Below are 14,006 nucleotides of genomic sequence, written 5' to 3'. Positions count from 1 at the left end.
AAATGCTTTTTCTGCATCTATTGAGAGGATCATATGGTTTTTGTCCTTGACTTTGTTAATATAATGTATTACATTCACTGACTTTCGTATGTTGAACCACCCTTGCATCTCTGGAATAAATCCGACTTGGTCATGATGGATGATCTTCTTAATAATCCTCTGTATTCTGTTTGCTAGTATCTTATTAAGGATTTTTGCATCTATATTCATTAAGGAGATTGGTCTGTAGTTCTCCTTTTTGGTTGTATCTTTCTCTGGTTTGGGAATCAGAGTGATACTTGCTTCCAGGAATGAATTTGGAAGTATAGCTTCTCTTTCAATTTCATTGAAAAGAGAAGAAAATATCTTAAAGAGATCTTTATTTTCAGGAGAAAGATTCAGATTAACTCTAAATATTAGTAAGTTAAGTATGCATATTAAATTTTCTAGGGTAAACTCTAACAGAATAGAAATTATCTGTACACTACCCAGACTAGGTATACATACACACTGTCAATCAAAAGTATTGTTTTCTATAATTTTAGTAGCTATTCTCTATTCATCGCCTTGTAGGACATACTTGAATCCAGTAAGAGAAATAGAAAAATAAACTTGGGCATGATGGCACACACTTGTAATCCCAGCAGTTGGGAGGTTAATGTGGAGGATTGTGAGTTTGGAGCCACCCTGGACTACATAGTGAGACCCTGTATTAAAAAAATAGTAATGATTAGTCCTTGACATTAGAGAAGTGATGAGTTTAGCGCCATGAAGGTGCCCTTGAAAGCCATGGTATAAAGAGATGTATGTTGGAGTTAGGAGGAAACACAACTGTGCTGTGATCATGTTGGAACTCTAGTGGTTCCAAGGTCTTTTCAGTGTTCTATGAGGTCAACATTTATTTTCATAAAAATATTAAGGAGGTGTTTGCCTCTTTTTACTCTCATTTTTTAAAAAAATATATGGTGTATTCCAGAGGCTTCCTAACATAGTATCTTAACATGTTGAATGGAAAAGGGGGTATAAGAATGCAGCAGTCTTCTTGGTTTTTTTTTTGAGAATCACTGTTCTGACAGAAAAGGAAATTTTATGACCAAGACTATGGGTAGATAAAGAGTTTTTAGGCATTTTTGAGGGGACTGCAGTGTGAGCCGCTTTTTAATTTTCCAATATAACATCTATTAGAAAAAAATAAAGTGCGTGTATATGGGGGCAGGTGTTACTAGTATTTCTTACACAAATGTTATCTTTAATCTTTAGTGACTTTTGTTGTGGTAAATGAGTCCCAAGATGTTTTCATAACTCCAACCTTGAACTGCTGTTATAGGATAGACACTAATAAATGTAAGGGATCTATTAGGAAGGCAGAGAGTATTTTCGGATTTATGAAGATGGAGAAATCAATAGTGTCTCAAAGGCCATGTAAGTTAGAAAGAGCATAAGTACTCTTAAAGTCGACAATATCATAAAACATAAAACTTTGCTTTGGAACTGTACCAGAAATTATAGCGGCATTATACAGGAAAATCAGTGTTTTAGCCACTATCTCAGGAGGAATTTGTACTTCTGATTGCTTTGTTACTTCACTTTGGCTGAGGCGTAAAAAAGATACTCTACCACCACTCTTGAAAAACTGAGTGACCTTCTCACATTTTTCTGCCTTCTGGCCCATTCACTTTTTCTTCTCCTTCAATCCTTGATTAAATCTTCTTGGCCCCTAGGATTTTTTATTCTGTATACAGCAAGTTCTGCACTTTGTCCTCTCATAGAATGAATTAATAAGTTTAATTCCCTCTTTGAAGAAGCTTTTGGAATGCCTTTTTGAGGAAATTAATATTCAATTACTAAGGCTGTCATTTCACCAAATAGAAGAATAAAAGACAGAGCATAGCCACACTTGAGAATAATTGAAATTGAATTTCAGTTTGTATTATGCCATAATGACTCAAACTTTCAGGGGAAATTTTTATGTCTACTTTCTTATGGAAGTGGGTACATTTTTTTCTTGCTGCATCTTTATAATAAAAACTTTAACACACTACTTGAACTAAAGTGGCCCTTCCTGTATTTGACATTGAAGTTTCAGATGCATGTCATTTGACTACAAAAATACATAATGTTTATATATTATCAGCATTGAATATGTTTTTTAAAGAACAATAAGTATAATATTTCTCCAGTTTGCATCCTTTATATTTTGTACTATTCCCACAATGCTTTTGTGGGGCTAGCAGAGGGATATATAGAGGTGATTTGGACCATTTCCCTCCAACAACCTGTAACTTGCATGGGTTTTTAATCAAATTCATAGGACAATCTGTATTGCTTAATTGTGCATTGAAAATATTTTATGATTAATAATAATTTAAATGCCAAAGAAAACAGTGAAGGTGAATGAGAAATTGATAATAAAATAGTGAATAGAGAAAGACAGTAGCATAATGTAATAGAACCTGAGCAAAAGCATGAAACCTAATCACAAGCAACTTGGGTAAGGTAAAATATTTGTTTGACATCTGCATTTTACATTCGCTTTTTCTGAAAACATGGAATAGCAGTTCACTTTCAGAAACACAAGTTTTACCTGGAAATTCTTACTTTATCATCATGACAACTCTGTAAAATAGTATTTTTTCTTTGACTATGAGGAAACTAAGGTACAGAAAGGTTGTGACTTGCATGATATAAATGGAAAATAAAAAAATTAGAAGTTAGTTGTTGTTACTCTCCTACATATACCTGGTTGTTTTACTTCTGATACTGAGAATGGGTGCTATATGTTTCTGAACTACTGGGAAACTACTTTGAGTTTCTATTTATTTATATGCATATTAATTGTTGTTTCCTTTCTTTAATCAAGGTTAAAATTTAGGCCTGAATTTAATTGTTTTTTGGAATTGTAGAACTGTATTTAGTCAGTTTTCTGAAAGCCAAGTAAACATTTATAAAAGACAAAATAAAATTAAAGACAAAATAATTTTTAAAATATTATACAGGTTAGTACATGAATGGCAAAACTCAAAAAGAATAACTCCTTTCTGGTCAAAACACAACTTTAGTAATAGAATAAATGCTGCTCTTAAGCTTCAATATGGTCTAATGAATACATTTTAAAATGTATATCTTCAATTCCTCCTACCCTATGTAAAAACTAAACAAAATAAAATTCAACCAACTCATTACTATCTCTAGCTTCTTCCCCTCCTTCAAATTTCCCTTATTGAAATCTAAGTTCCTTGAAGGCTTAAACTTATTTCTCCTCCATAATACCTACAACAATCCATGGCACACACTGGTATTTGATACATTTGAAGTGAATGCCTAAATTCATATGTGAAGGAATTCACCTCGCAGATCCTTAAGTCTTCTATTTTTGCAAATTATCAACATACTTCAAAGGAAATATCCCCTTCAGCCAATTTAAAATAATTTAAACACCAAAATGAAATTAAAAGAGACAGAATTAACTTTTAAGAAATTCTCAAACTTAATACAGAGCATGCTTTTGGAAAATGAGATGGAAAATACAAATATGTCAATAGAAATTCAAGAAAAGGACAAAACTGCATAATTTTCTAAATAAGTGTAAACTGTCAATAAGTATCTAAAAAGATCAACATCACTAATTATGAAAAATATACAAATGGAATCAATAAAATATATTATCTCACTTAAAAATCTATAAAACATTTAAGTCATAATTACAATACTATAGAGTAATGATGAATTAGGTATACCTTGTGAGCTATGCACCATCACTTGTTCATATTTGTTGGAATTCTAAATTGGTGTGGCATTTGGAGAACAATATTTTAACAATATGAACCAATAGTCTCAACATTATTCCAACCCTTGACCTCATAATTTTACTTCTAGAACTCTCACTATACAAAACTTTGATGCAATATTATGCAACTGTAAGAAAAAAGAATGAAAAATCTCATTAAGTACTGATGTATAAATAACTCAAGTAGAAAAGGCAAAATATACCATGGTGTATAGTGTATACTACTCTTTATGGAAAAATGGGTCAAATGATTATATTTGTCCATAGTTATATATTCACAGATTAAATCTAAAAGTCTATATCTATAATAATGACAATGTTACCTGTGTGGTGAATGAAGTGGAAAGGGCATAAATAGGATACAGGAATGAGGACAAGATTTTAAACTATCTGTTCTTTATTTTTTTAAAAAAAACTTGTGAGACAAACGCATGTATTATCTGGCCTAAAATCAAATGTTAGAAATTAGAAAAAGGTAAGATCTATAGACATAAATATGTTCAGGTTAAAAGAAGTAAAAATTTGTAATATTTTTGTGAGATTTTAGTTTGAATAGTACAGGTTAAGTAAAAATTAAGGATGTATACAAATATTTTTTGCCTGACACATACATGGCATGTTGTTTACACTGACTTAATTTTGCATATGTCCCAAATATTGTGATACATCTATGCAATGACATATTTTAAGCAGTTTAAATGAATTTGTAAATAATAGTAATATAGAAATGTATTAATAGCATACATTATAAGGAGGATAGGGATAGCAGAACCAAATAATGATGTGTAAAATAGAATTCTATATCCATAAAATAAAAATTTAGAATTCATGCACACAATTTTATCCTCACTAGAAAGACAGAACTCAAAGATTATGCACCAATTGGTGATAATTTTTCTCTCAAGGTAGTGAGATGATGGATAAGTTTTATATTACCTGTAGTCTCTAAAATTCTCCTCATATATACTGTAATTATACAAATAATATAAAAAAGCCTTCAGCATTTATTGAAGGCTTTGAATGGGCCATGTCTTGTATTAAGAATTTTGATCCTACACTCTTAAAAATCTCAAAACCACACAAGACAGATCTTTTGAGTCACTTTACAGATGGAAAATCTGAAGCTCAGAAAGTTGACATAATTCACCCAATACTGTATTTGCACAGCTAATATTAGCTACACAATTCAAATCCAGGTCTTCGCGTTCCAGCACTTACTTCTTGATCACCCTACTAAATTCAAGTAAACACTCCTTACAATTGGAAAACATCTTTCCCACTGCTTTTCTTTTAAGTAGCAAATCTTTGCCTTCATTATCAGAACTTGTATTTTTGTGGGTGTACTAATAATGCTGGAGCATTCCCTAATAGTAATTTAAACTATCTTGAATATATGAATTATTTCGTGTTTTTTTACAGTAGATAAAATATGCTAATTTGTGTAAATGGTCTTCTGGGTGCAGATGCTCACACTGAAAGAAGGCTTATCTTAAAAGCTGCTTGTCTTTCATTTGAGGCTTCTTTTATATGCGTAGTTTATTTTTCTAATGCTGTCTCAATATAGAAATAACTTTAAGGGGATATGTGTGGCTAAATGAAAGAAAAAGACAGCTCTCGTGGCTTTGGTAAATATTAATGAGCTCATAGAAAATCTTGTTACTGAAGTGCGGCACTCTTTTTAGATTTTCTGCCATCTTGGCCCTTTGTGGGCCTTGCTTCTTTGTTGCAGATTAGCATACTGGGTTTTGTGTGCCACTGTCAATTCTGCTTCAGCTGCTTTGTGTGCGCTGAAGCCTCACCTTGGTCTATTATCAGGAGAGTCTAGCTAGGCATCTTAATAATATATTGGATTTCAGTAATAAAAGCTCAAATCACTCAAAAATAATTAGTCTGACTTATTCATTGCAAAGCTTTACCACAAAATGGACACTGTTCATTTCTAGTCATGTATACATAGTCATCGTTAACAAAATAGAATTCAACTTTTATTAATTTTCAAGTGAGATGTAATTCAGTATTTGAATTATTTATGTCAATTCATACCTATATTGTATGTGTGTAATTATTGTGGTACATTTGCAATTTGATTTGAACAATTTATTTTAGAGCATGAATCATTTTCACCTATCTAAATATATTTTAAAGTGATTTTTACTTCACAAGTAGTCATTTTTTTTCCAATATTGGGATTGAACCCAGGACCTTCACACTGAGCTACATCTCTAGCCCTTTTTATTTTTTTATTCTGATACAAGGTCCTGGGATTTGCAATCCTCTTGCCTCAACTTCCAAGAATGCTGGGATTACAGACATGTGCTACAAAAACCTGGATTGTAAGGTAGTAGGATTTTTCACATGTTAAGAGCTAAGAAGATAATACTGAGAGTGTTCTTTCAAATCTGTATTGTTATATAACTCAAGAATTTATCTGTTTGCTGATTCCATTCCACTACAGATATTCCTGAAATGTAAAAAAAAAAAAAAAAGACAATAGACAATTAAAGGTAATTCTTTAATAAAGGAATGTAGGAATGATAAAATTACTTATAAAAATTTTTGAAACATTAATCTTGCCATGCCTATTTTTAATTCAGTGTTAGTCTAAAGGGTTGTATGATGCTTATAAGGGAATTTTTGGCAAGGCAACATTTTTTCATCAAAAATGTGACATAGAAGTGTCGTTATTGGAGATCAGAATTTCATACTCGGTTTTAAAAAATGGGCTCATTTATTTTTTAAAAAACAGGAATTGATTGAAAACATTTTTTAGGTAAGAAATATTTTTCAAGTATTTTCAAGAATTATTCAATGTCATCATACATTTCTTCATCTACTTTCACAGAGGTTCAGCGTACCATAAGTTTTTCCTGTCATGAAGAGAGAAAAATGAGAGTTCAAGAATATGACATGAAGCCTGGTGTGGTGACTCATGCCTATACTCTCAGCTGCTTAGAAATCTGAGCCAGAAGGATCATTTGAGCCCAGGAATTGAAAACTAGCATAGCAACATAATGAAATCCCACACCAAGAAAACTGAAAAGAACATAACAAGAGATTAGAAGCAAAGATATAGTAACACCATTAAATAGTCTATACTACTTTACTCTAAAGCATAACTTTAATTTTGTTCACAATGATTTAAGTAAAAGATTTAGGTCTTTTTGCAAAGGAAGTACTTTTATCAGAGTCATTTTCAAGTTGAGGTTGTTGCTTGGTAATTTCTTGTTTATAAAGCCAAGTGTGAATCCTGTAAGAAAGTACTATATCAATAGTTAGAGAAAAAGGAAACAGTTCTTGAAAATGATTTCCAAATCTGAGAAACATAGCTGACTGCTGAGAAAAGTTTTAATAACTTCAAAAACTGCATAAATTTAGAGTTATAGTCATGTATGGCCATTTCTCCACTGTCATTGTGTTGGTCAGCTTTCTGTCATTATAACAAAATACCTACAGTAATAAACTGAAAAATGAGGCTTATTATTGCTCACAGCTTTGAAGGTTCCCATCCATAATTTATTGGCCCCATTGTTTGGGAGCCAAAATCTCACAGTCCATTCAAGAGCATATCATTAATGACCTAAAGACCTGGTCTGAATAGCACCACCCTGGGGATCAAGCCTTTACACGTGGACCTCTGAGAGAATGTTCAAGCTAAAATTAGAAGAGACAGAATATAGATATCCAGTGAACATCTGGAAATGCATCCAGTGTCTTAATTACCTTTGATCATTAACAGTTTTTAGAGAGAGAGAGACGAAATAAAATAGTACTGATTATAACTATCTGTTCTATTCAATTCAACAGTACTATCAACATTTTACTTTAAATTTTTTAAATTGTCAAAATCAAGGTGAAATCTAAACCATAGACTATATATTGCTTTCCTATGCTAAGATTTCTAGCTACTCCTAGACACTAATTATAAGCAAAATACTGAAAAAAGGGAAAAATTTATAAATATTAAACCTGTACTTTAAAGTTAGAAAATAATTTTAAAAGCTTGACTTGTATTAAGAAAACTCACCATAAAACTTAGAAGTTTTTTTTAAACTTTTTAAACTTTTAAACTTGTACAGTTCAATAGCATTTGGCATTTAGAAATTTTATTTAAATACAGCATTTTAATAACATTGTGATGACGAGTAATGGTCCTTTCAAGATGTCCATATTTTAATTTTGGGAACTTGTGAATACCCTACATAGCAAGTAAAATTATACAGGTGTGGTTAAAGTTGAGTGCTTTGAAGTGGGGAGATTATCTGATTATTTGAGTGGGTTCCAACTTGGTACCAGGGATTAAACTCGGGTCCTTGCACTTGCAAGGCAGGCCACCGAACCGCTGAGCTAAGTCCCTGGCCCCAAAGGAATGGTAAACAGATTTAGTTTTTTATTGTTGTTGTATTTTTGGTACCGGGGATCAAACTCGCTCCATTGTGCTTGCAAGACAGGCACCAGAACCACTGAGCTAAATCCCCATCCCCCAGCTTGATCGTTTTTGAGGCCCTAAACTTTCTTTGCTATATTGGAGGGAGATGTGACTATGGAAGGAAGTAAAAAAGAGATTTACTGTGGATTTAAATGGAAAGGAAGCTACCTGTCAATGAATATGGGGAGCCTCTAGAAGCAAGGGAATGCATTCTTTCCTAAAGCTCTAGCACTTTGTTTTTAGTGCATGAAGATCTATGTTAGAATTTAAATATATGTTATACTGAAATAGTAAATTTCTGTCAATTTATTTCAGCAGCAACAAAAACATTCATACACATTGTAGCATGTTACTAAATAATGACTATCTGTATAAGTTCACATCCCAATCTCCAGAATCTGTGAATATTACCTGTATCAGTTAAACTTATTGTCACACTGATTGCATTAAGAAACTCCTGGACTCTTACTATACTCATGTGGGGCTCTATACTCATCAGTGGCTTAACCCACTGATATTCACAGCTGAATGATCTATTAGAAGGTGGGGCTCAGTTGGAAGAGATGAATCATTTGGAGCATGGCTTTTAAGAGTATATCTCTTACTGTAACCCTTTACCTGTGCTCTTCTTCCCTACCACCATAAAGTGAGTAGTTTGAGACATTATGATGTCTCTGACTCTGAGCTGGAAACCATGGACTAAACCTCTGAAATTGGGAGCCAGATTAAACCTCTCTTCCTTTAAGTTGTGGGTTTCAGGTATTTTGGCCTACCAATGCAAAAGCTAATACAGAAAATTACTGCTGAGAGTGGGATTGTTGCTGTAATTACACCTGACCATGTGGTTCAGAGGCTTTTTACAACTGGTTTGAGAGAGGAGTTTGGAACAGTTTGAAGCAGATTAGAAAAAGCCTAAAATGCTATATGCAGTCCCTGATGGGAGATTCTGGTCAGAACTCAGAAGACAAGAATGCTGATATGATTGTGGAGAGTAAAGGCCAGGCTTATTTTCATATGGTAACAAGGATTCTTGGTCATTAGACTAGATGCCTTGAATATTACATTTAAAGAAAAAAAGTGTGTCTACATTTTTCCTAGTTGAAGGCTGGGTTTAAGAATTAAGGATCAGATTTAGCAGTAGAAATTTCAAGGCAACCTAAGGTTCAGGGTGTGGCATGGATACTTCTGGCTGCTTCTATCTACATTTAAATTGAGACTATGGAGCAAAAATTGGAGCGAAAAACTTGAAAAACTTAAATTTTTGCCTAAAATGAATAATATGAATTTGAAGCAAAATGTGAGTTTGCTTAAGACCTTTAGCACCATTAAAGATACACCAAGTACTATGAAAGGCAATGAGAAGAAAGATGTCATGAGGGCATTTCAGGAATGAGCAAGTCTGCACCCAGTGTAGGTCCAAGGGTGAAGAATTGTTAAACTTGTGTTTGAAAAGAGAGTCCCTGGGACCCATATTTGAGGAGGATCACCAAGGAAGCTGGTTTCCCAGGATTCATTTCACCATGCTGAGCCATCTGGGCACTTAGAGGCCTGAGTACCTGTGGTCCAAGAATTCCTGAACTGCTTGAGCTGGTGGAAGACCTTGGCATTGTCCAAGATGTTGGCACTGACCTTGATTTTTTTCAGACATGCAGAATGCAAATATTGCCCAGGGGGTCACGGAGGTTTCTACCTAGGTTTCAAAGAAGGCCTGGAAAAACAAGCAATATGCTCCTAAGTGGTGTGTGAAACTTTGGGAATGAAGCCAGAGGCCCAGTGGAGACCCCAGGAAGTCAGAGATACCAGGAACATGAATCATCTTTGAATGATGGATACAGTGAGTGGAAACAACCAAAAATAGAGACCATCTGAGTTGCAATCAAAAAGTCTCTATCCATCTTGGGGACTATCCAAGCCCTTAGGAACTCACATCTTACACAGTGTGACCCAGATGCTGGATGCAGTGCTTTAGTATTTGTCCTACTGGGGTTTGCTTTGCTTTGGTCTGATTCTTGCCTGTTTCCCCATTCCTCCCTTTTGGAATTGGAATGTTTGCACCATTCCACTGTATCTTGTGATTATGTAACTTGCTTTTGAATTTTATAGAGGTTCACAGCTAAGTGTTTGCTGTGAGTCTCAGAGAACACTTTGGACTTAGACTTTTGAACAACATTAGAACTGTTGAGACTTTGGGGAAGGGATTATTGTGTTTTTGGTCATACACAAAACAGTAACATGATGTCATTTGTGATTATTAACTTATTATTGTGTTCACTTGAAGTTTAAGTATGCTTTAAGAAGATGTAGGTTCACAGCTAAGTGTTTGCTGTGAGTCTCAGAGAACACTTTGGACTTAGACTTTTGAACAACATTAGAACTGTTGAGACTTTGGGGAAGGGATTATTGTGTTTTTGGTCATACACAAAACACAAACATGATGTCATTTGTGATTATTAACTTATTATTGTGTTCACTTGAAGTTTAAGTATGCTTTAAGAAGATGTAGTTAAATGTCAAAGTGACAAGTGGTGGATTCATACCAGTTAATCTTAATTGTCAAATTGACCTGATTGAGAGACTCCTGGAGAAGTGACTGTATCATGGGGGCATTATACTCATCAGTAGACTAATCCACTGATATTCATAGCTGAATATGCTGGTAGGAGGTATGGGAGGGTTGGAAGACATGAGTCATTTGGCATTTGCCTTTGAACAGTATTTGTGTAGTTGGAAGTTTTCTGCTGTGCTTTGCTTCTTGGCCACCATGACATGAGCAGCTTTTTTTCTATAATGCCGTTCCTTCATGATGTCTTTGTCATGGAGCTACTGAGCATGGACTAACCCTCTGAAACAATGAGCTGAATTAAACTCTCCTTCTCTAAATTATGGGTGTTAGGCATTTTTTCCTAGATATAGGAAAGCTGACTAATATACCACCTTATATGGCAGAAGAGCTTTCACAAGAGAAAATACCTTGAAACAGGTACATGTGTGTGTGTGTGTCTGTAAGTGGATGTAGGCCTGGTCATTATGAAAGACAAATAGTGGCCAGTGTCAGAGGTGAGGGTGATGTGATCATGGGAAGAGAAATTGGAGTGATAGTCTGTGGCCATACCACCCTGAACACACCCAATCTTGGAAGCTGAGCAGAGTTGTACCTGGTTAGTACTTGGAGGGGAGAAATTGGAATGGTGTATGTTGGAGATGGAAGAAGGGTCTATAAGTCAAGGAATATAGGAAGCCATTAGGAGATGAAAAAAACAAGGAAACGTTCTTTTTGGAGCCTACAAAAAGAAGCAATCTGCCAACACTTTGACTTTGGAACAGTGAAAATGATTTTGGATTTCTGACCTCCAGAACTTTAAAACTAAATTAATGATGTTTTAAGTGACTCAGTTTGTGAAAATTTGTTATAGCTACTATGGTAAACTACTATAGACATATTTAAAATATAAAGTGAGATGCTACATATTCATAAGGTGGATTTTTGATTCTTTGAAAAAATATTATGTTAGTAAAATTATAGAAACTATATTTATGTGAAAATTCACTTACTTTTTATTCTTTTTTCAAATTGACATAAACTTTTATATATTTACCATATATATAGTTTTTAAGTATATATAATGAAATGAGCAAACCTAATTAACATATGTATTGCCTTACAGAGTTATCATTTTTGTGCATGAGAATATTTGCCATCGTTTTCTTACTGTTTTTCAAATATTTACCTCTGCACTGAGGGAATTTAACTTTAACAACTTGAGATGTGATAATTTTGTATAAAATGAATGTCATAATTCATATCTCTGTTTTCACACATTGAAGAGGTTCTTCCTGTTCTGACTTTGTATTTGACTTACTTTAGCCTATGGAACAATGTCAAACATTCTCAAATGGAGGCTTAAAAATGCTTTCACATTGGATTTGTTTGTTCTTGTGTCTGGTACCCTTTTCATAGTCTGAAGAAGCCTATGTGTCTTATTTTTTCCTTCCTGGGACTAAATACTCAATACCCACAAGTTAAAGGAGTAGAGGTTTCTTTTAGTTTAAATTTGTTGAAGTTTTGGTCTTTAATTGACTGGGTCCAAGGCAGGACATCTTGGCAGATGGGCATGGCAGAGAAGAAGTAGTTCATGGCATAGCAGGCAAGAAGAGGCAAGATTTCTTTCTTCTCTCCCTTTTTATTTCATCAAGACTACAAGCCTGTTGGTTGGTGCCACCCATATAAATGGTGGGTCTTTCTTGTTCAGTAAGTCCATCGTCTATATCCAGAACTATACTAAATCAATCAGTGGATTAATCTAGTATCACACACTCATGAACCAGTCACTTCCAAAAGCCCCCACTGTTTGAGTGCATGAGGATTTGGGGATGTTTAGATATAATCAAAAACACTAGCAGGCTCCTAGAGAGTGAAAAGCTTTACAGAAAGGCCACAGGAAAGGCCCCTCACATAGGTTAGACCATCAAGCACCAGCCAAATTGTCCCAGACTGGAAAAACCACTCAACCCACATAATCATAAGAGGTAATAAACTTGTTTTTTAAGCCACTGTGTTTTGAGGTGGTTGATCAACAACAGATAACCAATAGAATATATTTACTTTCTTAGGCTGGATGGTCTATCTCCATGTTCCTCCAGTGGTCATAAAGAGGTACCAACCACTTAAACTCCTGCATTGGATTTCTTATGAAATCCAGGAGACTGTTCTGGAAATTGTATCAGGACTTCCTGAGCATTCTGAAACTATTGAAAATGAGGTGCTTGAATCATCAAGCATATCATCTTTTGATCCTTATGCTCCAAAATATGTCCACTTAAAAATAATTAGGTTAGCAGTATGTCTACAAAAGGTTTTCATCATTTGAATAGATTCTAAATAAAAAACAATGTACTCTTGGCTAAATACCAGCTATGTTTTTAGTATGCTAGGGGAGGGATTATTTAAATTAGCTATCTAATTGTTTCAGTATGCCATGGAGATTATTGTGGCTAAGTAATTTTCTGCAGAGTCAACTTATGGCACCAAAGCATGTCTTAGACATTTCTCTAGGTTTTCTAATATGTTGAGGGATCATTATGATTAAGGATATAGTTGTGAATATAAACTCTCAGCCATTAAATTATGACTCTACTTCCTGTTGGCTGTTACTTCATCAAACAGGAACCCAATTTCCTCACCTGTGAAACACAGGACAATAATTGTACATATTCATAGGGTTGTTGTGAGAATTTCATAAGTTAATATACAATGTGCCTAGTACCTGCTATCCTGTCTGAAGTGCTCAATAAATGTTTCGCATTGTGTGTTCCCAGTCTGTTTATCTGTAGCCAGGGTCTGCCTTGTAGCTGTACTGCTGAATTATTCTGAAGATGTTTCCTCACTGGGACTCTTGAGCCAAGTGGTTGAATTAGAACTTTGCAACAAGAAAATTAAAGACCCATTGGCTTCTGATATAAGATTTTTACCAGAAAAAAAAACTTTAGAAAATAATATATGTGGAAATTGTCCCTTCTTGTCTCTCAGAAAGTTATATATTAATTGTGGGGTCTGAAGGATAGCAATTTGAAAACACCTTGACCAGATGACCTTTAAAGACTCTTCTAGCTCTCAAATTACAACATCATAGGTACTCCTTTAATAGAAGGAAGATGACATTTATGTCTATGGAATATAGCAAAGTTAACTGACTCTCTTGGGAATAGAAACTGCTCTTCACCATGACTGCTTTTCACTGTGAATTCAATCAACTGAAATAACTGTTTATGCTGCACAGCTGTTTTCTCTACTAGGAGTTTGCCTTTTCATTTTGA

At 34.2% G+C, this 14,006-nt stretch overlaps 2 protein-coding genes across 2 annotated transcripts in view; both read left to right on the top strand.

Moving 5' to 3' along the window:
• Positions 1–6,727, top strand: part of LOC104869126 (small ubiquitin-related modifier 1-like) — a 10,392-nt gene extending 3,665 nt beyond the window's left edge. Inside the window, exon 2 of the mRNA XM_010634211.3 lies at positions 6,609–6,727. Coding sequence (XP_010632513.2) covers positions 6,609–6,727 — 119 coding nt within the window. The remainder of the gene's footprint in view (positions 1–6,608) is intronic.
• Macrod2 (mono-ADP ribosylhydrolase 2) overlaps positions 1–14,006 on the top strand; it is a 1,911,462-nt gene that overhangs the window by 686,589 nt on the left and 1,210,867 nt on the right. The window lies entirely within an intron of this gene.

The sequence above is a fragment of the Fukomys damarensis genome, unplaced genomic scaffold (genome assembly GCF_012274545.1).
Source record: "Fukomys damarensis isolate Sample0158 unplaced genomic scaffold, DMR_v1.0_HiC HiC_scaffold_7, whole genome shotgun sequence".
Taxonomy (NCBI): Eukaryota; Metazoa; Chordata; class Mammalia; order Rodentia; family Bathyergidae; genus Fukomys; species Fukomys damarensis.
This window is presented reverse-complemented; position numbering and strand designations above follow the sequence as displayed.